Source organism: Mobula hypostoma, chromosome 26 (genome assembly GCF_963921235.1).
Source record: "Mobula hypostoma chromosome 26, sMobHyp1.1, whole genome shotgun sequence".
Classification (NCBI taxonomy): domain Eukaryota; kingdom Metazoa; phylum Chordata; class Chondrichthyes; order Myliobatiformes; family Myliobatidae; genus Mobula; species Mobula hypostoma.
Window position 1 is genome coordinate 17,474,173 of NC_086122.1, and position 24,400 is coordinate 17,498,572.

Below are 24,400 nucleotides of genomic sequence, written 5' to 3' on the forward strand. Positions count from 1 at the left end.
AACTAAGTTGGATTTAGCAAAGATCACTTTCTTTTCAAAACTTTACAACAGTTTTTGTAACCATATTAAGATTGTAAAAGTACTCTGTAGCAATGTCTTTAATAATGAATTCCTGTGTATATTTGACAGCATATATCCAGTTAGCTAGTCTTCCTTCTTCCTGTCTTGAATAATGCTGTTAAATTTGCAATATTCCAATAGACTGGAACTTTAGAGAACTTTAGAAAGTCATTACAAATATCCATTCTTTTAAAACACTTAGATGCAGATCAGGTCCAGGGTATCTATTATCTCTCCGGCTTCTTAATTTCTCTGGAATTTATATTTTGATAGTATTAAAGAATATGCATTCTCTTTTGTTTCCCTAGATTTCCAATATTTATATTTCATTATCTGTCAGGAAAGCTGACACAAGTTCTGTTAGTCCTGACGAAGGGTCTCGGCCTGAAACGTCGACTGCGCCTCTTCCTATAGATGCTGCTTGGCCTGCTGCGTTCACCAGCAACTTTGGTGTATGTTGCTTGGGTTTCCAGCATCTGCAGAGTTCCTGTTGTGTACAAGTTCTGTTTTGTGCCTCAGACATTTCTTAATTTCCCTTCCCCCAATTATATATTTTTTATTTAATTAATCCTAATGAAAGGCCTTGCGCAAAGTATCAACTATACCCTGAGTTCCTCCAGCATTTTGTGAGTGTTGCTTATAATTTTTTAGCCTGAGTAGCCTCTTTGCTATAAGCCAATCAATATCCAGTTATCTTTGGTTCACCTTTTTCATTGAAAACATTAAAATTAGTTCAGAATTTGAAGGGTTAAGTTAAAAAAGGAGAACATAAACAACACCTGCTTAATTAGTCTTCACTTGATACGGCCACGTCAACTGATCAGCCAAATGATGTTACATTCTGATGCATTGCTTCCTGAGGAAATGTGGGAGGCATGAATGATTTCAGGGTACTGAATTGGAAGATATTTCTCTTCCTATCAAAAAGAAATGATTACCTGGAATGCCAATTAACTTGCTGAGCCTTCCCAGTCTTGCTATATTTTACTTCTCAAGATGAGGTATTAAGGTTTTTGAAATTTATATCTTATGATATTAATGAAGAAGCACCAATTTCAATTTGGAATCGTAATTTCCTTACATTTAATTTGGAGCCATTCATGATCTTGTAACAATTTAAAATAGCTTCAGTTAATTGATTCCGGTTAGCTTTGTGAAAAGGATTGAAGAATTCTCAAGTTATCTTTGTCTTACAGCTGATCAAATGTTGCCTCTTTTGAAAGGGCACAGAGCTGATAATGTAATCTTCAGCACCTGTAGTGCTGTCACACTTTGTGTGCCAAAATTAACATCACAGGGTGTTGAGAAGCATCTATGTGAGTGCTCTTGATAAAACACCCTGGAAGCACTTGTGCTCACAGCCAGCATGTGCTGTGCATTTGGCTCATTAAGACTTCCAAAATTATTTAAATGACGACTGGCTTTCATGATTTAGTAGAAGGACTTAAATAGTTCTTGAGCTTCTCAGGGTCTTTATTCCACAAATTATTGCAGTTTTATTTTTGATTTTACTACTATTCTGCAGCTTTGACATAAAGCTTCCAAGAAATTGCAATTGGTTATCTGGTATTGTTTCCCGCAGGGGTACTTCATACAGTAATAAAATCAACAATTTTTTAAATAGCCAGCAGGTTAGGCAGCATCCGTGGAGAGAGAAACAGAGTTAATGCCTTGGATATTCCTGAGAAAAGTACCCAATTTTGCATTTAAGAGTTTTATCACATAAATGTCAAGAAAGTCAGTCCTTTTTTTGGAAATCCATATAAACATGAATGGTCTGAGCTCTCAGAGAAGTTCTTGCCAGAGAATTTCTGATAAATCTCCAGCTTCCTGTAATTAACCAGCAGTTACAGATGTAAATTATTTTACAGTTATGAATAAAATGAAATAATTTTAGTGTTTAAAATTAACTTACAATTTGTTCTGTTTTTACGTACACATTTAGAACGAATTGTAATATTTGTAAATATAAGTAACATAAACAAAAATTTCACATGTTGGATGGATTTAACAACTGGTTCAGCTTCAAAGCTCGAGTTAGCTGTCAGATCATTTTTGAGGATGGGGCATTGTCGTATGGATAGATGCATGGATCCCATTGACCCTAATGTCTGGAACTAGTCTCCTATGTGGGACCTTGACTAAAGCTCCCATGAAGGCCATCTTTGTTGATCAAGTTGGGAAAATATCATTTACTTTACTGCTAACCTTTCTACCTGAAGCTTGTTTGTTATTCTCCTCAAATTCACTCTCTAAACCCAGAGAGTGGTAACGTCATTTATAGGGTTGATACTGGTAACATTTCTGAGGGAATGGATTAATGATTTCTTGAAAAGACAGGGATTTATCAGAGACTGCCAACATGCCTTTGTCATGCACAGTTCCTGTCTGACCAATTTGTAAGAGGTAACAATGTGTAAAAATGACAACAGAGTAATAGATATGATTTAAATGGTCTTCACGGGAGCTTTTGTCAAAGTCCTACATAGAAGACTAGTTCAAGACATTAGGGTCAATGGGATCCAGGCAAGTTGGCAAGCTGGATCTAAAACTGTCTTGGATATAGGAAAGAGACTGTAATGCAAATGCTTTAACTAGTTGTGACATAAGGATTGGTGCTAGGATCTTTGTGTTTGTAAGTTACTTGGCAAGATCAGTAAGATTGCGAATGACATGAAGATGTTGAGGGAACACAAACCAATCCCCCTAGAGGGAGCAGAAGTCGAGAGAATGAGAAATTTTAAGATCCTATTTGTCAATATCTCTGACGACCTGACTTGGATGCAACGTATTGATTATTGATACATCCTATAAAGACAGCAAGATAGCGGCCATATTTCATTAGGAGCTTGAGGAGATTTGGTTTGTCAACTAATCACACAAAATCTTCTGCAAATGTACCATAGAGAGCATTCTGACTGGCTGCATCACTGTCTGGTGTGGGGGGAGTGGTGGAGCTACTGCACAAGATTGAATTACGTTGCAGAAACTTGTAAAATTATTCAGCTCTATCATGAGTACCAGCCTCTGTAGTATCCAAGACATCTTCAAGGAGTGATGCCTCAAAAAGACGGCATCCATCATTAAGGATCTCCACCACCCAGGAGATGCCCTCTTCTCATGGGAATGAGGTACAGAAGAAGCCTGAAGGTACACACTTAATGATTCAGGAACAGCTTCTTCCCCTCTGCCATCCGATTTCTAAATGGACGTTGAACCCATGAATACCAGGGCACTACTGATTTTAACTTAACTATTTAATAGACATATATACTTAAAGTAACTCAGTTTTTTCTCTATATTTATTTATCATGTATTTCATCGTACCGCTGCCGTAAAGTCAACAAATTTCATGAATATGCCACAGATATTAAACTTGATTCTGCTTGTGAAGATAGGCAGAGTTGTGGTCATCTTAGGCTTCAGATCGCTAACAGTGTGTTGGCGAAATTGGCTAAAAGTGGCAGATGGAGCAGATTAACACTCACAGAGCGCTGCAGGATCTCAGCAAGTCAGGCAGCATCTATGGAAAGCAATAAAACAGTCAGCGTTTCAGGCTGAGATCGGATGGAGCATGTTAAGTTTAATGCAGACAAATGTGAGGTAATGCATTTTTGAAATACCAGTATGGCTAGGACACACATCATGAAGGGGAGTCCCTGAAGGAGTATTGAAGAAAAGGTGGACTCCAGAGGACAAGTCTGTAGATCCTTGAATGGAGGTAGACAATATGGCCAGAAAGACATATGGAAAACCTTTATTGGTTGGGGCCAAGAGGTTCAGCAGCAGGTGACTTTGCTTCAACTTTATAAAACCTTGCTCAGACCACAGCTGTGCAGTAGTACAGTAGCAGTGTGCAGTGGTGGCTATTGAGGATTATAAGTGCTGGAGAGGGTGCAGAGGTTCACCAGGATGTTTCTGCAGATGGAACAGTCCAGTTTTGAGGAATAATATAACAAGCTAGGTTTGTTCTCCCTGGAATGGAGGAGTTAAGAGGAAACATGTGAGATATATAAAATCATAAGCGATATAAATAGGGCAGATGGCAGGAAAGCTTTCCCCATATCAGAGGGAGATAATGTTGCTGGACATACAGTAAATTCAGAGAGGATATGAGGGGCAGCTTCTTCATCCAGAGAGTGGTTAAGTGCTGGGATGTACCACCTTAGAGAGTGCTCTAAGCAGGATCACTGACAGCATTTACGTATCAAGATCAGGGGTTCCCAGCGGTTTTTATGCCACGGACTAATACCATTAAGCAAGGGGTCCATGGACACCAGGTTGGGAACCCCTGATCTAGATGATCACTTAAGTTGTTTAGGCATAGAGGGTTATGGACAAAGTGCTGGTTGAGGTGCTTCATACAGTAAGTTGTTCACTGGTTAGCACGGATGATTTGGGTCAAGTAGCCTGTTTCCACACTGTATAACTTTATGATCCTATGATAATTAGGCTCCCTGTTATCTTTATTTTAAATACACTTTCAGTCTAGTGAAGCTAGCCAGTTCATTGAAACTTTGGACATTAACTTGCTTTTTTAAAATATACAGTATTTCTGTTTTTGCACATTTAAAAAAATCTGTTCAATATATGTAATTGATTTACTTATTTATTTATTATGTTTAATTTAATTTATTTTTTTCTCTCTCTCTGCTAGATTACGCATTGCATTGAACTGCTGCTGCTAAATTAACAAATTTCACATCACATGCCAGTGATTAGATTAGATTATGAGGACACACAGTCCTCCTTTATTGTCAGTTAGTAATGCATGCATTAAGAAATGATACAATTTGTTCCTCCAGAATGATATCACAGAAACACAAGACAAACCAAGACTAAAAAACTGACAAAAACCACATAACTATAACATATAGTTACAACAGTGCAAGCAATACCGTAATTTGATAGAACAGACCGTGGGCACAGTAAAAAGTCTCAAAGTCTCTCGAAAGTACCATCATCTCACGCAGACGGTTGAAGGGAGAAACTCTCCCTGCCATGAGATTCCAGTGCCGCAAACTTGCCGATGCAGCACCCTGGAAGCACCCGACCACAGTACGACTCAGAGTCCGTCCAAAAACTTCGAGTCTCCGACCAGCTCTCTGACACCAAGCACTGAGCACCATCTCTGCCGAGCGCTTCGACCCTGGCCCCGGCAACAGGGAATAGGCAAAGCCGACGATCTGGGGCCTTCCCCTCTGGAGATTCTCGATCGCACAGTAGCAGCGACAGTGAAGCTGGCATTTCAGAAGTTTCTCCAGATGTTCCTCCGTGCTTCTCACAGCTGTCTCCATCAAATCAGGATTGTGCATGGCACCTTAATTCACAAATACGATATCAATTCGGAGCGGCCGCGCGCACTGCGTCGCGCTGCCATCTTCTCCTCCCCCTTAATAAACCTGATTCTGAATCTAGTGCTAAGGATTAATATTTTAAAAATCTAAATCTAATTATGTCAGTAAACATTACATGTCTGGAATTACCTTTAACTTTAAGTGATTGGACCAGGTCCAGACTGGAGTGTGTTGTCCGAATGTGAATTTATTTCTTTCTTCACATGTGCATGAACTGTTATTTGCTAGGGAATGAACCTGTGAAATCTACTTTCTGCAGACGCAATGACATCAAATCTTGGTGCTTTTATATATGTTGGACCTCTGTACTGAGGCATCCTTTCCTGGAACCAGTCATTTCTCTGTAGACCCCACTAAGGCAGAACTCTCCTTTTGATGACTGGTCATATGTTGAATGAAAAAAGACTTACTTTTGATCAAAACACTGGGGTTTAATTTAACATCTATCTGCATACCTTAAAATAACTCCATTTTAATCAGTCAGCCCATCAATTTGTTTACTGAACAACAAAATAACAAAATAGAAGCGCAAACACGAGGAAATCTGCAGCACACACGCAAAATGCTGGTGGAACGCAGCAGGCCAGGCAGCATCTATAGGAAGAGGTACAGTCGACGTTTCGGGCTGAGACCCTGCCAAAACAGAAGCAGTAGTTGGCCACTTGCCCCCAGTACCAACCTCACCCCACCCACACTCCTCAACTACCTGTTTTACCATTCAATGTCATGGCTGGTCTTTTATCTCCGTGTCACTGTTCAGCACTGAATTCCCATCCTTTGAGTAACTTTAATGTTTAAAGATCTATAAATTCATTAACTTTCCTGCCACTCATTTTTTCCAGCTAAATTTTAATAATCACACCTTCCCTTAATTGACTATATCTGAAGATATAAATAACCGTAAATGGGGCCTTGATTCATTGAGAATGTTTGCTGGAGCATAGCAGACTGTAATCACTTGCAAGGCAGATATAGTGTTGGTCAGATAGCGAAACACACCACTAATCCTGCCAGAGAAACATTCCAATGCACAACAATTCCAGAAGAGCAGATTTCTGTTTTACCATTGTGTTTTTTTTCCCTTTGGCTGCCTTTAGGCCTTTCTCTGAGCAAGTGTGCCAATTTAGTGCCAATTAACTCTGAATTATGGAAATGTCAGTGCTTGTGGGGTCACATCTGTGAGGGTGAATCGTTCATCTGGAGTGAGTCTGTCTGAGCTCTCAGAAAGGCCTTTTCATGCCATTACCGTGGGTTGGATTTAATCCAACTCCAGCCCTGACAGCCTTGGTACAGCTCATCCCCACCTCTCTGCACACCCACCAATGCAATCTGATTTGAAGCACTGGGTTCATGCAAGATTTAAATTAGCCATTAAAGGCATCAAACAAGCATGCACTTAAATGTTTTTGTTGCAGTAACAACATGCAGATGTCTGCAGAAAGGACTCAATATGGCAATGACGCAATACTGCTTCTGTACAGATTATGTACTGTGAAAATACGGTTGGATAGAATCCTACAAATTCTGTGAAATGAAAAGCACAACAGGGGTTCTTCTGTTCAACAGTCTGACAAACCGCCTTAATATCTTGCACTGCCAAGTTGACTGCTATATCCTAATCAGAAACCTTTCTCACATCCGATGTGTCTTGTGCCATTTTTTAAAATAAATTTTCACTTATTTTACCCAATTCCAAAACCAACATTTTTTATTCTCTCAGAACAACTCCCTCCTCTGATTCATTGAATGGCACAGTAGTGTAGTGGTAAGCGAAGCGCTTTGCAGATCGGGGTTTAATTCCCACCACTCTCTGTAAAGTATTTGCGTGCTATCCCTGTGACGGATGAGTTCTGTCTGACTGCTCAGGTTTCCGCCCACATTCCAAAGACGTATGAGTTAGGATCCGTAAATTATGGGCAGTAAGCTGGCGTCAGAAGCATGCTGCTTTCAGCACACCCTGAACGCAAGCAACACATTTCACTGTGCGTTTCCGCATTTCCATATTTTGATGTATGTTTGTCAAATAAAGTTGATTTAAATTCCTTATTGCCGAATTTCCCCTTAGGTTGCCAATTCAGAGAAGCAAGGATGATAGAAGCCCAACTTTCTACACGTTTTCAACAATAAAAACAAGAATTTAACTTCTTGTTTTTGCCATTGTCATAACCAAAATTTCATTGACAGTTTATTAAGAGTTATTGTATTTTCCTTCTTAAAAGTAACCACGTTCATTTACTGCATTCAACATCTCTTTGAAAATTCCACCCCAGTTGGCTGACTCTGAGGCAGAACTTGGGCTTTGAAAACCAAAACCAGGTTTGTGTTAAATTGTTACTCTACGTCTTCCTTCCCTCTATGGTTCTAAACATGCAGGAGTTTCAGAACATCTTGATTTGATCTCTCGCATCAGGGATTTGTCCTTGCCAGTGGAACAGAGTAGCCTCTAATCAAGTCACCATTGACAACCTGCGTGACCATGGTCGCGCATCGCTCCTCACCTTTAACTATTCTCTTCCACTCACTCCACCCTCCTGGGTCCATACCTCCTTGGCTACATTGTCATTCAGCCATTGTGGGCAGCAAATCATTTACAATGCTATTTCTTCTCTCCTCTCCAATCTGCAATCCAATAAGAATTTTTCCTTGTCCTCTACTTTCTTTATGGTGGTACCTGCCAGTTAGAAACATCACCTGAAAACCAGCTTTTCATTTTTCTTTTGACAGAGGAAGGCTGTTCAGTCCATCAATTCTAATCCATCTCTCAGAACAACCTGTCAATCCCATTTTCCCACTTACTTTCCTGGAACATATTCTCGATCTCATGCCCATTAATTCTCCCTGATTATTTTGCCATTCACTTTCATAACCAATAATTTACTGTGGCCCATAACCCAACCAGCACATCTTGGGGATGTGGAAGGAAAATCTAATTTTCTGAGAGAATACCATGTAGTCACAATGGGAACATTAGGATCAAACCCATGTTGTTCTAACTATATGACCTCAGCATCAACCATTGTGCTACTGAGCGAGCCAATGCCTGTCAATGACACCTTGCTCTATCTCACCAACAGTTTTTCTTAATTCCCATTCCCATTACAGACTTATACTTGTTCATTGACATTGACCTCGCTTAAGCAGGACCTTGATTTTAAAATTCTTATCCTTGTGTTCAAATTCCCCTTCAGCCTCACCCTCTCCATCTTTGTAACCTCCTTTAACCGTGCAAACCTTCAAGGTATTTTCTCTCATCTAACTGCAAATACTTGCTCACCCTTGATCTCAATTGTTTAATATTGGCTTTTTAACTTTAGCTTATCCTGTTGTACCTACTGACTTACTTCTTTGAAATATTCTTTGCAACTTGCCTTATCAAGCAAGGTTACCTATATTAATATCTCATTATGTGTCCGACAAATTTTGCTGGAAAACACTTTTATGAAAGGCCGTGGGAACATTGGGCTCTTTTAACAATAATTTCTGTTACTTTATTGTATTGTGTCTGATTTTTGTTTTCCATTAGGAATATATTACTAAACATTGTGTGAACCAGGCTTCCAATTTGCTATAATCCTATTTCTCATAACAAGCAAACATAATTTCCATCCCAGTTGTTTGTTCTAGGGGTGGTGCAGATTTATATGTTCCCCTGTGGACTGGTGCTGTCATTCCCAGCAATCTGTCTTCCCAGAAGCTTCTTGCCATTTTCTTCGAATGTGAGGAGAAAACTTGCAACCATTACAAGAGTTACTGTCACATTGGCTGGAAGACTGATATGCATTGGAAAATAGGAAAATATGATTGCTATGATGACATATTTTTGTAACAGATGTGCCAATAAAATAAATTGAATTTAATATTTGTATTATTCAGCCTGAAGTATAAAGCAAAATACTTAATTCCTGTTCTTTTGAAATAAAATATTCAAATTAAAAATAAAATCAATGGCCTAAAATAAATGCTAGAAATCGTCTATAAATTGCTGGGGAGGAATTCCAGGTAATTTCTCCCAAATGACTACCATTTCTTCGGTTGAGTGTCGATGGGAACTTGAAGCAACGGAAAATGCTGCTATGAAGTGAAAATTGGAAGTTTCAGGAGAGTTTGTAAGTAGGTGTGAATATCTAGAGTAATTCTTTCACTCGTCCATTTCAGGTTCTTGAAACATCCTGAAAAAACATTTCAATTCTACCTTGGACTATATTTCTTTCAAATTACTATAATATTATTGTTGCTTATTATGTCATATAAGTTATGTATATTTACGCTAATTTAAGTGTACATAATGTACTGCATGTTGGTTATATTTATGATATACGGTGTTGCTGCTGCAAAAGGGTAATTTACATAACATTTGATCCTTGGTATAGATTCGTTTGCAGATAAATTTGTACTTAAACTTCACACTTCAAATTAGATACATAGAAGATGATCTAACTATAAATAGTGCCTACTTCATGAGGATCCACAGCATTTCTATGGAAGCAGTTTCTGAAAAAGTTTGAGAAGTTGCATTTCAACTCCTTCCTCTGTTGTTAGCATGTTATTTTTGTGCTGAGCCCCCAGTTTCAGAAGGTGCTGCTATCTAACTACCTCCCTAGAAGAGACTGAAATGAAAAGGACCTCTAAAGATGAGACTCCAAGGATTTGGAATTAGAAACATAGAAATTAATCTAGCTATACTTAAAATTCAACATTCAAAGTAAGTTTTATTATCAAAGTATACGTATGTCTCCAAAAACAACACTGAGTTGCATTTTCCTGCAGCATACTCAGCAAATCTATAGAATAGTAACTATATCAGGATCAATGAGGGTTTAACCAGAGTGCAGAAGACAGCAAATGCAAATATAAATAAATAGCAATAAGCAACGAGAAAATGAGATAAAGAGTCCTTAAACGTGAGATCATTGGTTGTGAGTATATCTCAATGGATGGGCAAGTGAGTGTAGTTAACCCCTTTTAGTTAAAGAGTCTGAAGGTTGAGGGGCAGTTCTTGAACCTGGTAGTGTGAGTCCTGAGGTTGTGGTAACTTCCACCTGATAGCAGCAGTGAGAACCGATTGTCAATTTCGGAAAGGGTGAGACGAGAGACACATGCCAGTCCTCATAGAGTGATCAGAAGTGGAAAGAGTGAGCAATTTCAAGTTCCTGGGTATCAATATCTCCAAGGACCTAACCAGGACCTAACGTATTAACACAGCTACAAAGAAGGCATGATAGCTGTTATATTTCATTAGGAGCTTGAGGAGAATTGCTATGTCACCTAAAACACTCACAAATTTCTACAGATGTACCATGGAGAGCATTCTATCTGGCTGCATCTCTGTCTGCTATGGGGGCCTGACTGTACAGGGTGGAAGAAAGCTGCAGAGAGTTGTCAAATTCAGCTCCATCATGGGCACTGGCCTCCATAGTTTCCAGGACATCTTCAAGGAGCGAAGCCACAAAAGGGAGGCATCCAACATTAAGGACGCCCTTCACCCAGGTCGTGCCTTGTTTTCATAGCTGTCATCAGGAAGGAAATACAGAAGCCTGAAGGCACACACTCAACAATTCAGGAACACCTTTTCCCTCTCTGACATTCTATTTCTGAATGGATATTGAACCCATTGAACATTACCTCACTACTTTTTATATATATATACACACACACTTAATCTAATTCACGTTTTTTTCCATTATTATGTATCACACTGTACCACTGCCACAAGACAACAAATTTCATGACGTACTATATGCCTGTAATATTAAACCTGATTCATCTTCCTATGACAGTGTTTCATGTAGATGCGTTCAATGGTTGTAAGGGCCTAACCATGGTTGGTTAGTGCATGTCTCTTGACGATCTAGAGTATTTCAGTGGAAATAATTTCTGAAGAAGTTTGAGAAGCTGCTGTTAGTATGTTATCTTAGTTCTTGGCTCCCAGTTTCAAAAGGTGCTGCTATTTAACTACCTCCCTGGAAGAGACTATGATGAAAAGGCTTTCCATCAATAGAATCTCTAATGATAAGATACTAAGGATTATATCTCATTTTGTGGAAATCTAATCAATTTTTCAAAAAGATAATTTATTGCCTATTGCAACTGAACAAATAGATTCACTTATCTCTTATTGAATCTTTGTGTTCTATTTTTTCATTACAGCTTGAAGACTATATTCAGGACAGTGTGAAGACTGAGATAGTGGAGATCCAACGGAATGTTGTACACAACCAGACTGCAGCCATGCTGGAAATAGGGACCAATCTCCTAACTCAGACTGCAGAACAAACACGCAAACTCACCGATGTAGAAACGCAGGTAGACCTTCCACTTTATCCAGGACATCATCTGCGCTTGACTAACAGCAGTGAATTTTAACATATTTCTAAAATATCACTGAATTGTTCCACAGGCCTAGCAAGAGGATTCCAACCCGAGGTTCCCGCAAGAAAGTGAATCTCAGGGTTGTATATGGTGACATATATATACGTTGATAATAAATTTATTCTGAACTTTGAACTGAAGCGCACCAAATTAGATGCATATATTGCTTTCTCCTTGGCGCAGTTATTATTTTGCTGTCGAACCTGAAAGGAAGTAACAGTATATTTGATCATAACACTGACAATTGTGATTTCTCAACAACTGATTTAAGGGCATAAATTCACAACTCAACAGGATTGTAAAGAATTCATTAAAAAATTTCATTATATCCTCACCTAAATGCCAATTAATCCTTTACGAACATTCGCTGACTACTGCATATTTTCTGTATTCAGCAACTTGCATCACTATTTCGTCTTTATAAACGTTTGCCTTCTGTATGTTACTAGTTATTTGCTGAGCGCTGCCCTTCTGATCATGGCTGATGACTCATTACTGTCTCAAGCCTATTTACTCCACATGGGTCTGTATTCCCAGCTAATTATATTATTCAGTAGATTAATGGTTTTCTGTTTTCTGAGCTCGACGGATGTAGCTAAAAATACTGGGAAGAAGAACGTAAAATTTTCATCCTGATTGTCATAATGCAAGCTATTACAAGGAAAGGTTCCGTGACATTTCCCATGGCAAGGACGTGTGGCATTTCCCTCTATGGTAATGCTGAGCCTGTAATAGTAATATAACAAGAGCAAAATTAACTACAGGGTGGACAGAATTGAAGTTTTATTTAAGAAAACAGGAATCCACAAGAGTAATTTGGAAGCGGGGAAAGGAAATTAGTGAGGATCAAGGGAGACAGGAGATCAGAACTAGGACATAGAGTCATAGAAAAGTACAGTACAGAAACAGGTCCCTTGGCCCATCTTGTCTGTGCCAAAACATTTAGACTACTCCCACCAACCTGCACGGACCGTAGCCCTTCATACTCTTACTATCCATGTACATAGCCAAGTTTCTCTTAAACTTGAAATCACTTGTACTGGCAGCTCATTCCACACTCTCACAACCCTCTGAGGAAAGAAATTTCCCCTCATGTTCGTTTTCACCTTTCACACTTAACCCACGACCTCTAGTTGTAGTCCCACCCAACCTCAGTGGAAAAAGCCTGCTTGCATTTACCTTTCTCATGATGTTGTGTTCATATTAATTCAAAGTTAAAGTAAACGTATTATCTAAGTATGCATATGCCTCCATATTCTACCTTGAGATGTATTTTCTTGCAGGCATTAACAGGAACATGAAGTAATAGAATTTATGAATACTATACATAGACAGAGACAGACAAACAATCAAAGTGAAAAAAAGCAACACACATCAAAGTTGCTGGTGAACGCAGCAGGCCAGGCAGCATCTCTAGGAAGAGGTACGGTCAACGTTTCGGGCCGAGACCCTTCATCAGGACGAAGGGTCCTGACGAAGGGTCTCGGCCCGAAACGTTGACTGTATCTCTTCCTAGAGATGCTGCCTGGCCTGCTGCGTTCACCAGCAACTTTGATGTGTGTTGCTTGAATTTCCAGCGTCCGCACAGAATTCCTCGTGTTTACGAAAGTGAAAAAAAGACACATTGTGCAAATAGAAAATAAATAAATAATGCTAATAACATGAATTGTAGAGTCCTTGAGCGTGAGCTTGTAGGTTGTGGAATCAGTGCAGAGTTGAGGTGAGTGACATTATCCATACTGGCTCAGGCGGCCTATAGTTGCTGGGTAGTAACTGTTCCTGAACACTTTGGTGTGGGACATAAGGTTCCTGTGTCACTTTCCTATTGGCAGCAGTGAGAAGACAGCATGGTCCGGATGGTGGAGGTTCTTGATGATAGATGCTGTTTTATTGTGCTAGCGCTCACCTGTGGGGAGGAATTTGCCTGTGAAAGACTGGGCTGTATCCACCACTTTCAGTGGTGGATAATAAGAGGGAACAATAGCAGGGAAGAGCAGTAGGCTCAGGTACAAATGGAGAAGGTACAATTCAATCCAGTTTGTAGAGTTTTTAATCTTTTAGTTCCGTTGGAGGAAGTGCTTTCAGAATAACCAAACGTGACTCATGATTTGTGGTTGGGATTACAGGTTTTTAAGCATTTATATTTTGTCTGACCTCTTTCTCCCTCATCCCGCCATTTCTGAGGAGTCAACACTCTCTCTGTTTTCTTGTTACTGCACTGCCTGAAGAACGTGAATCGTTGATGAGACACGAGAAAAAGAGAAAGTATTAACTCTGGTATTCCCTTTTCTGGTAGCTATTAGTGCACCACTTTCAACCCAGTCACAAAACCATAGGATAACAGGAGTTGATATAGTCTTTTGAGACAGAAGAAATTTTAGTTATTGGAATCTTTACTCTGGTATGTACACACTTGCTTACACAAAACAACAGAGCGCTTGAAGTTTTGTCCGCTCTATATTTATCCCTAATTCGTTTGCCTCTGTTTATTCATAAGTCACCCAGATCTACTGCAGCTACATGCCTTTCAGTGAAATATGTTGCAGAGTCTGCAATTTCCCAAATTAAAGAAAAATTTGAGAGAATGCTGAAGGTGGTCAGTGCGTCAAGCAGTACCTGCGAAGAGAGAAATAGAGTTTATATTTCCAACTATTATCCTTTCCTTGAAGCAAATATTCCAAGACACTGCAAACCTGTCGTTCAAAATAGCTTCATGTGCTTTAAATTCACATTGACTTTCCCCTGACTGCATGCAAATAGGGAGAAAAATCTCACAAAATGCCAAAACCCGTCATTCTGCCTGTAACCAACATTGGTTTCAAGCTATTTGTTTAAATCATATGATTCCTCAACATTCTACAGGTGTTGCATCAAGTCTGAAGCGAGAACTTTGCTCTGAATGATAATTTGTGTTTTTTTTAAGGTTCTGAATCAAACATCACGGCTTGAAATACAGCTGTTAGAGAACTCATTGTCAACCAATAAACTGGAGAAACAAATCATGGTGCAGACACAGGAAATTACTAAACTCCAGGAAAAGAACAGGTGTGTTTAAATGCAGATGTTGTTACTGAAATGCGTCGGGCCTCACATTGCTAGGCCGGCAGTTCAGATATGCAGCAACAAAGAGCTCCACAATTTATTCTTGTGGTGTTTTAGTATTCTATAACATCAAAAATTTAAAAATCTAAGTAACTCTGTCGGCATGACTTTTCTATGGAATATCGAATTCTCTCTTGATAAGGATTTTGAGTGTGGTATCGTTTGAAACATCATGGTTGAGATCTAGAGATTGTAACATATCAGGATATTTCGACTGAAAGCAGATAATTGGAATTGGACCTAGATCAGTCACAAGCTGAATAGACAATGGCCCATCCCTATTTTCATTTCTAAATCATAAGGCATTTCTATTTTCAGTCAGTATCTACACTCATTAGCCACTTCACTAGGTATCTCCTGTATCTAATAAAGTGGCCACTGGATATATATTTGTGATCTTCTGCTGCTGTAGCACATCCACCTCAAAGTTTGACATGTTGTGAATGCAGTGATGCTCTTCTGCATACCACTGTTGTAACATATAGTGATTTGAGTTATTGTCACCATCTGACCAGCTTGAAACAGTCTGGTCATTCCCTTCTGAACTTTCTAATTAACAAGGCATTTTTGCTCACAGAACCGCTACTCATTGGATGTTTTTTTGTTTGTTTTATGCATCATTCTCTATAAACTCTAGAGAATGCTGCACGTGAAAATCCCAGGAGATCAGCAGTTTCTGAGATACTCAAACCAGCTAATCTGACACCAACAAACATTTTACGGTCAAAGTCAATTAGATCGCATTTGTTCCCCATCCTGATGTTTGTTCTGAACAGTAACTGTATGCAATTCTTGACCATGTTTGTATGCTTTCATGCACTGAGCTGCTGTCAAATGATTAGCTAATTAGATATTTGCCTTAACGAGCCGATATACAGGTATACCTAATAATTTGACCACTGAACTTATAGTTGTCTAATGCAGATCCAGGCAGACACCTCTGAGATGACTGTTAGAACATTTGTGAACTTATTCTCCAGTCTTTTTGGCAAAATATTATTTTGGACATTCTTCTATCAAATGTGACGATTCTTGGATTATAATGATGTAAAAATGAAAGTTGAAGAATGAAACCAGTAATGCCAGAAACACGTAGTGCAAGTGTTCAGTGTCCCTAGCGTTAATAAAATGTTGGTTTCATTCCAGAGCTCCAGGTTTCACACCCAAACATATTACATTCAAATATGGAAGGGCAACAGAGACTGCAGATGCTGGAATCTGGAGCAACACACAGATGATTGAAGTACTAGAAGGGTCAGACCATAAGGCCAAAAGATATAGGAGCAGAATTAGGCCTTTCAGATCATTGAGTCTGTTTCGTCATTCCATTATGGCTGATTTATTATTCCTCTCCAGGCTATTCACCTGCTTTCTCCCGATAACCTTGATATCCTTACTGATCAAGAACCTATCGCATCATCTTTATATATACCCAATGAATTGGCCTGCACAGCCATCTGTGACAATAATTTCCACAGATTCATCACCCTCTGGTTAAAGAAATTCCACCTCATCTTGGTTCTCAAGTGACACTCACTCTATTCTGAAGCTGTGCCCTCTGGCCCAAGAGGGCCCCACAATAGGAAACGTTCTCTCCACTTCTGCTCTATCAAGGTCTTTCAAGATTTGAGAGGTTTCAATGAAATCTTCCTCATCTTGTTGAGATACTCCATTTGTACTGGGTCCCAAAGAAGAGTTTCACCCAAATCATTCACATGTCCATTTCCTTCTAAAGGTGCTGAATCCATTGAGTTCCTTCAACATCGTGTTTGTTTCATCCTTCACATTCAAACATCTCTTGCTGCTTCATTATGATGATAATGCTGTCAAACTGGTAACTGAGAAGCTTGACTCAAAATTCAGATGGTCTGCTTAAATTGCACCGTGGAAGTTGCAGAACTTAAATTCTGTTAAAATTAATACACGGTTTGAAATTAAAAATAAATCATCATTAGTAATGATGGCCATGAAACTGCTGGATTGTTTTAAAAACCCCATCTGACTCATTAATGTCCTCCTTGAGATGAGGATATCAGTTGTATTTACCTGCTATGGCCCATCAGTGCATTCAGAAAAAAACAATAATCTGATTGATTCTTAATCTTTCATTTGAAACGGTTTGGCAAACCACTCACTTGTGTCAAATTACAATATTTCAACTACTGTAGCGCTTCCCACCTATTCAAGGACACTTACGAGTGGGCAGTGATCCAGGAAACAAAGTAGATTAAAAAGCACCCCTCTGAAAATGATTTTTGTCCTGCGTTCAGTACATACTAATTCACTCTGTGAAGTAAAGATATGAGAAGATATTTGGTCCCACTGTGGCTTAAATCTGTATACTGTGATCCTATATTTGAAATGGAGCTAGTTTAATTGTACTGATTAAATGGCTGTTTCAGATGCTGCTGTCTTGATTTTTCCTGTGCACTTCAAAAAATATTTTACAATGAAATAAGATAATATGATCAAAAGATTTTTTTCCTCATCAAAGAAATCTTGAACACTTTAATCTACCAATACCCTCCATGTAACTGTTACTCCCGAAAGAATCACACAGTATATCAAATTGCACCAAAGTGGACTTTAATTACAAAGACTTTAGGAGCAGCAGAAATCTTTGGATGGGTCAGGAGAGTGAAGAATGTTTGTACAAGAAGTATGTGTGTTAAATATTCTACTAGGCACATTTAAATTCCTCTTGTTATCTTGTTGTCTTCAGCTTTCTGGAGCAGAAAGTCCTAGAATTGGAAGGTAAACACGAAACAGAGCTGCAGCTGATGAAAGAGGAGAAGTTGGAGATACAGGACCTGTTGGTGAAACAGAGCACAATTATTGGAGAGCTTGAGAAGCACCTGAGTATTGCTACGGAAAACAACAGTGTCTTACAGAACCAACAAGTTTTATTAATGGAGACAGTTCACAACCTGCTCAATATGGTTTCCCGTACCAATGGTTAGTAAAAATGCCGGACTGAAGTTTCATGTCAGCCGATCATTTAACAATTACAGTTGTACAGTGATGTGCCTGAGGATGTCCAAATGTGTGTCTGTTAAATATCACTATTCCATAAGTCCTAACATCAGAAGGCAATAAAAAACATGGGTTTTTCATGGTTAAGAGCAGGGGTCCCCAACATTTTTTGCAACGCAGACCGGTTTATTACTGACAATATTCTTGCGGACCGCCGACCCGGGAGTGGGGGAGGTGGGGGGTGGGTAGGGTTGCCAACGAACAAGAGTAGCAGTCAAATACGTTGTGTTTACCCCGAGAAAGACTACAATGACTATGAAGCCTTGCGCGGGCACCTGTGCGCATGCGTGTACGTGCCGATTTTTTTCTACAAATCGTTTTTGGCGATTCTGTTCGGGGGGGGTGCGTTGTTAATCATGACCGGAATATAGGTGATAAGTGGCTAATACGCTCAATTTTGTTTCTAAAAGGGTTTATCTAATGAATTTAATATTAAACGCACAACGCATATTTTCCTTTCATGAATATAGTGATAAGTCAATTATAAGGGGAGGACAGGGGAGCTTGAAGTAAGTGCTGAACGAACTTCCAGTAGAAGTGGTAGAGGCAGGTTCAATATTATCATTTAAAGAAAAATTGGATAGGTATATGGACAGGAAAGGAATGGAGGGTTATGGGCTGAGTGCAGATAGGTGGGACCAGGTGAGAGTAGCGTTCGGCATAGACTAGAATGGCAGAGATGACCTGTTTCCATGCTGTAATTGTTATATGGTTATATGTTTATATGTCACTTATATGTCAATAACATCATAACATTTTAAGTAACGTTTGGATATTAAACACACAGCAGGTATTTTCCCCGTATAACATATAAAATCGTTGCAACACACCAATATCGCTGAATCAGTGGGAGCCCTGGGCTTGTTTCCCTGCAAAAAGGCGGTCCCATCGAGGGGTGATGGGAGACAGCGATACTCGAAGGGGGTTCCTTATGTCCAGTCTATTCAGCAATTTAGTTTTCGTTGCATTCATTGCAGAAAACTCCGCTTCACAGAAATATGTTGGAAATGGAAACAACGTTTTCAGTGCTTTCGTGGCTATCTCAGGATATTTAGCCTTGACTTTGATCCAGAATGCTGGCAGAGATGTTATTTCAAACATACTTTTCAGCCCGCCGTCATTTGCAAGCTCGAGGAGTTGATCTTCTTCCTGCGCTGACATGGATGACGCGTGGGTAATGACCTCGCCTGCGTTCAAGCTCAACAGTGGGCGTGACAAGGAATGAGGAAAGGTGCAGCTGACTCATATTGCCAATTCATATCGTTTTCTCATGGCCCAGTAGCACATGCTTTGCGGCCCGGTGGTTGGGGACCGCTGGTTAAGAGAATAATGGGCACCTTCCAAAAGCTAATTACTGAACTGGATTGAGTGAGTTTACATAGATGTTTGGGTAGGGAATACTGTGGTTCAGTTCCATTATAACTGGTGATGAGAGCTGGCAAACTCATGATGGTGCATGCAGTCTGTTTCCATTCCATGAATATCTGCAGTGTATAGGAATAACTGGCTTTTCCTGCCGAATTTCAAACTATAAATAATGTTCAGCTTCCTTCTGAGATGGTCAATGAAATGGTTCAGCGTGGACTAGATGGACCAAAGGGGCTGTTTCTGTGCCGTACTTTTCTATAACTCTATGACTAGTCCATTCCACCTCTGCAGATGCCAATACTCAGCTCTTTATTACATGTCCATTTGACTGAGTCATCACTTAACCTCATGGAGTCATAGATTCATACAACATGGAAACTGCCTTTGGTCCATCTGGCCCTTGCTGACTAAGCCTCCCACTCAAACTAACCTATTTGCCAGAATTTGGCTCATAACATTCTAAACTTTTCTATTCATGTACTTGTCCAACTGTCTTTCAGAAGTTGGCATTGTACCAGCCTCAACCACTTCCTCTGGAAGGTCATTCCACATTTGTATCTGGCCCTCCCATTAGACTTTGTGAGCTTAAGGAAAGCACGGGGCACAGAAACAAATCTGCGATTGACTCAAGCACAAAGGACTCTACATGGTGAATGCAACCTCTGACTAACCTGAGGTTTGGAGTAAAAAAGCATTTTGGCATATTCAACCAATGGCCAACAAGTTTTAACAGCAAACATCTGTGGTACTTATTAGACTCCTGAAGGTAGTGTCTGTTGAAAGAAGTCAAGAAGTCCAGATATTCACAATCAACATCCTGACTGGTTGTACGTCCATTGACAATAATTCTTCGATATGTAACTTTGACAAGAACCCAAGGATTGTAATGTTGTGACGTCCTCCACTGGCTGGGGTTCACCATGGATGTTGCATTTTGGTTGTCATACTCAAGCCAATATGCAAACCGGGTCAGTATGATACGGGGAACAAGCCAATACCCATGCAGCATGCTCCCACTCTCCATGCAGATGATGAATCCAAAGGAACAGCTGAGACAGATACAATTGGCACCAACAGCATTACAGGACCTGCCAGTCAACGTTGAACTGCCTTAGGGAGTCCACCTCTGGATTTTTCCTCGAGGTTTACTCCCGAAGCCTTCCCTTAGAGCGTGTATAGCCACAAGACTACGGAGGTCTGAGATCAAAGTCTTCCCTCTCCTAGAAGAGCTGCCAACCGTGGCTGACAAGCCCCATCTGCCCAAAGGCTTTAAGGCACCGATAACCCACTTTTGCCCCTTCTCCTGATAGTAGAAGCAGTTCCGCTGAGCTTAGTAGCTAAGCTACACGTGAAGGCCAGGAGTTGGACTTGATTGTCAGAGGCTATTTGAAACACACGCCATTTAGTGCATTTAATAGATAGTGGGAGCTTATCCCCACTACCCCTCAGCTGTGACAACCTTAAGGAACTGCAATGTTGTGCAAAATATTTTGTCATTTAACTAACTTCGAGCTTCTGCTTTGGTCTTTGGATTCTCTCTGAAACAACTCATTAATTCTATTGCTGTCAGTGCCACTGATCTATTTATGACTTTCAGTTATTTATGTTAAGGAATCTGGTTCTCTCTGACAATTTGATTGGTCATTTATATATACTTTGCAATAGATAAAGTCCAGTCATGTTGTTTTCATAATGTCCTAGACAGATGTAGATGGATGGCAATACGAATTAGAACCCAGACCAAATTCCCAATATAGTAGTACTGAAACAATACGTCATTACTTAAAGCACCCCCCACCCCCGAAAATGTGGACTTTAAGTAATGAATCTCATAACAAACCAATGATTATATTAGATCTCAGTATTCCGCATGGTCTAGTTTGTTATCACTGGCAGATACTTCTTGAGGCATTTCCTTCAGTTGTGATTGATGGGGCATGTTTTTGGTCATTTCATTATATAAATACTCACTGAGAAATAGTGGCTATTCATTTTCTATTTTCCATTTTGAAGCATTTTCATTTTGTAATTGAAGCAGCTTTTCCAAGTTCAGCTGCATCTCAAGCCAGGAGCAAACCCTCACAGGGTTCATAGGAGAAAAGAGGCAGAAGTTCTCAAGTGAACTGATGGTTGTGATATGCACCCGACTGCGGCAAAACATATATTTACATGGCAACTTTAAAATTATCCTCCAAAGTCTGATTGCTGAGTAGCAGTCAAGGTATACCCTAATGTATTACTGTTATTTTCTCCAAGTTAACAGTACTTTATTGATGTAGGTGTTTATTGTGGAGGAATTTTCAACATGCTGATAGATAGCCTGTATAATAAAAAATATATTGACCTTTCTTTTTGTCCTTCAATGTGCCGAGGGTCACCAGAGGCTTGAGATGGCTTGAAAAGTAGTTTGCATAATTTTCAGCTATAAATAATATTCACATAAACATGAGGGTGCTTGAACCATCGATCCAAAGAGCACTGAAGGTGAAAATACCAACCCATAGTGAGGTTTTCATGAAAAGAAATGCAAAATGTAAATTTGATAATTATGGTTTTAATCAGTCTGTCTCTTCTCCTGCCTTCTCAATGTGATCAACAGCGCAAGATTAAACACAGTGTCAGCTGCAAGCAGCTGTGATGAACATTGAGGTACTATGTTGCAATCTCCCCCTGGGTCCAAGGGCAGCAATTAGTATTTAAATCTGGTGTCACATGGCTACAAAATGCACTTGTGGACCATTTGTGAGGATCAGCAATGCCAGACCCAAGGGACACCAGATACATAGCTATGTTGTCAAAAATATTTTTTATTGTTGATATGGATAAACAACGAACTAGTTTATATGTTCAACAGGTACCCAGTGGGGATGTGACACTATGTTCATTGATTTATTTACTTAGTTGCTGAAACAGCTTCCAGATGTTGTTTCATCTGAGGAGAATGAGGAAATAACACACTCAGGTACTCAGGGCCTGCATCTTTGGGCTCTGTTTCTTTTCACTGATATGAACTTACCACATGAGGATTAATCAAGGCTGTATTGCAGCTATTGCAGTTATATAAAACTTTGGTTATGACACATTTAGAGTATTGAGTTAATTCTGGTTGCCATGACATTGGAAGAATGTGGAGGTTTTAGAAAGAATGCAGGAGAGGTTTAACAGAATGCTATCTGGATGAAAAGGTAGAAGTTGGACAAAGTTGAACTGTTATCTTTGGGTTACTGGAAGCTGAAGGAAGATTAGAAAATTCTGAGAAAGGTCAGACAGTCAGAACCTTTTCTCCCAGAGTAGAAACCTCAAATCCTAGAGGACATACAATGAAGATGAGAGGAGATATGTGGGACAAGTTTTAGAGACAGAGATTGGTAGGTGCCTGGAGTGGATTGCCAGATGTTGTGACAGAAGCAGATAATGATAACGGTGTTTATGAAGCTTTTGGACAGACAAATGTACTTGAAGGAAATGGAGGGATTGGCATCATGTGCAGGCAGCAGGGATTTTGTTTAACTTAGCATTATGTTCAGCACAGACATTGTGGGCCGATGGACCTGTTCTGTGTTCTAAGTGCAATTCTTCTTTAATCTGATCATAGCCAAGTAAACACATTGCTGTCAATAACCCCCACTAGCTCACCCCAATTCTTTCTAGTCAGTGTTTAAATTTCAAAGTTCAAAGTAAATTTATTATCAAAATACACATACGTTGCCATCTACAACCCTGAGATTCATGTCCCTGCGGGTATACTCAGCAAATCTATGGAATACTAACTATAACAGGATCAATGAAAAATCAGCCAGAGTGCAAAAGACACAAACTGTGCAAATGCAAATATAAATAAATAACAATAAATAATGAAAACATGACATAATGAGATAAAGAATCCTTAAAGCGAGATGATTACTTGTGGGAACATCTCAATGCATGATCCCCTTTTGTTCAAGAGCCTAATGGTTGAGGAGTAGTAACTGCTCTTGAACCTGGTGGTGCAAGTCGTGAGGTGCTTATACCTTCTACCTGATGCTAGCAGCGAGAAAAGAGCATGGACTGGGTGGTGGGGATGTCTGATGGTGGATGCTGTTTTCCTATGACGGCGCATCGTGTAGATGTGCTCAGTGGCTGGGAGGGCTTTACCTATGATGTATTGGGCTCCATCCTCCACCTCTTACAGGATTTTTGTGGATTGTAGAGAGAAATTCCTTTATCTTAATATATAAAATTCTCGTTAAAGTTGTACCAAACCTGCATCAGCCTGTAACAGTAACAATTCATTCACTTCCATAGAGGCTGCCAGACGGTTGAGTTTCTCCAGCATTTTGTACGTGTTGCTTTGGACTTCCAGCATCCGTGGGATCTCTTTTGTTTTCCATTTATAATATTCTCATCTATTCTGTGGCAATTGACTTTCCGCTGAACAATGTGCTTGAAGTATTACATTTAGATTTCAAGGTGCTTCGAATAAAATATTGTTTCTTGTCTATTACAGTAGAAATCCTTCAAATTCAAAAAGTAGAGCCGATTGTTTATAAAGATTGTGCTGAAATATACAAATCAGGAGTAACGAGAAGTGGAGTCCACACACTCCATATCCCAAACACAACAGCAACAGTGGAGGTAAGGTGAAACAAGATAAAGGTTTATGTAATTTTATTTATTTTTACTATGACTTTTACATTTTTTAGAATTTCTACTGTTGAATCCCCATACCACCCCCCGCCCCCAACAACACTGTGCAATGTCAAAATGTAATGTTGAAGTAACAGGAGTTTTTGGTTTCTGAATAAGGAATTCCTTATTTAAGCAAGAGGTGAAGAGGAAATGTTTCTATCAGTGAGTAGCGAATCTGGGGAATTCTCTACCTCAGAGAGCTATGCAGGCTGAGTAATTGAATATATTCATGGCTGAGAAAGACATACATTTAGTCCACTGGGGAAATGTGGATTGTGAGGAACAGGTTGAAGCCAAGATGTGATCAGCTGTGACCTTATTGAAAAATAAAGCAGACTTGTGTATCTGTTAGATCGAACTCTTTTCTCTTTCTCGTGTCCTTGTGAAATGATAACCTTATATGCATCATAAGGGATCAAACTGGTAAATGCAAGCAACTTTCC

At 39.6% G+C, this 24,400-nt stretch overlaps 1 protein-coding gene across 3 annotated transcripts in view; it reads left to right on the top strand.

Annotated features, from left to right (window-relative positions):
• Nucleotides 1-24,400, top strand: part of angpt2b (angiopoietin 2b) — a 227,810-nt gene that overhangs the window by 118,841 nt on the left and 84,569 nt on the right. For 2 of the 3 annotated variants that reach the window (XM_063033629.1, XM_063033630.1), the window contains 4 exons: nucleotides 11,565-11,720; nucleotides 14,710-14,831; nucleotides 17,611-17,843; nucleotides 23,776-23,903. In XM_063033629.1, coding sequence (XP_062889699.1) covers nucleotides 11,565-11,720; nucleotides 14,710-14,831; nucleotides 17,611-17,843; nucleotides 23,776-23,903 — 639 coding nt within the window. The remainder of the gene's footprint in view (nucleotides 1-11,564; nucleotides 11,721-14,709; nucleotides 14,832-17,610; nucleotides 17,844-23,775; nucleotides 23,904-24,400) is intronic. The other variant, XM_063033631.1, reaches the window with a different exon arrangement.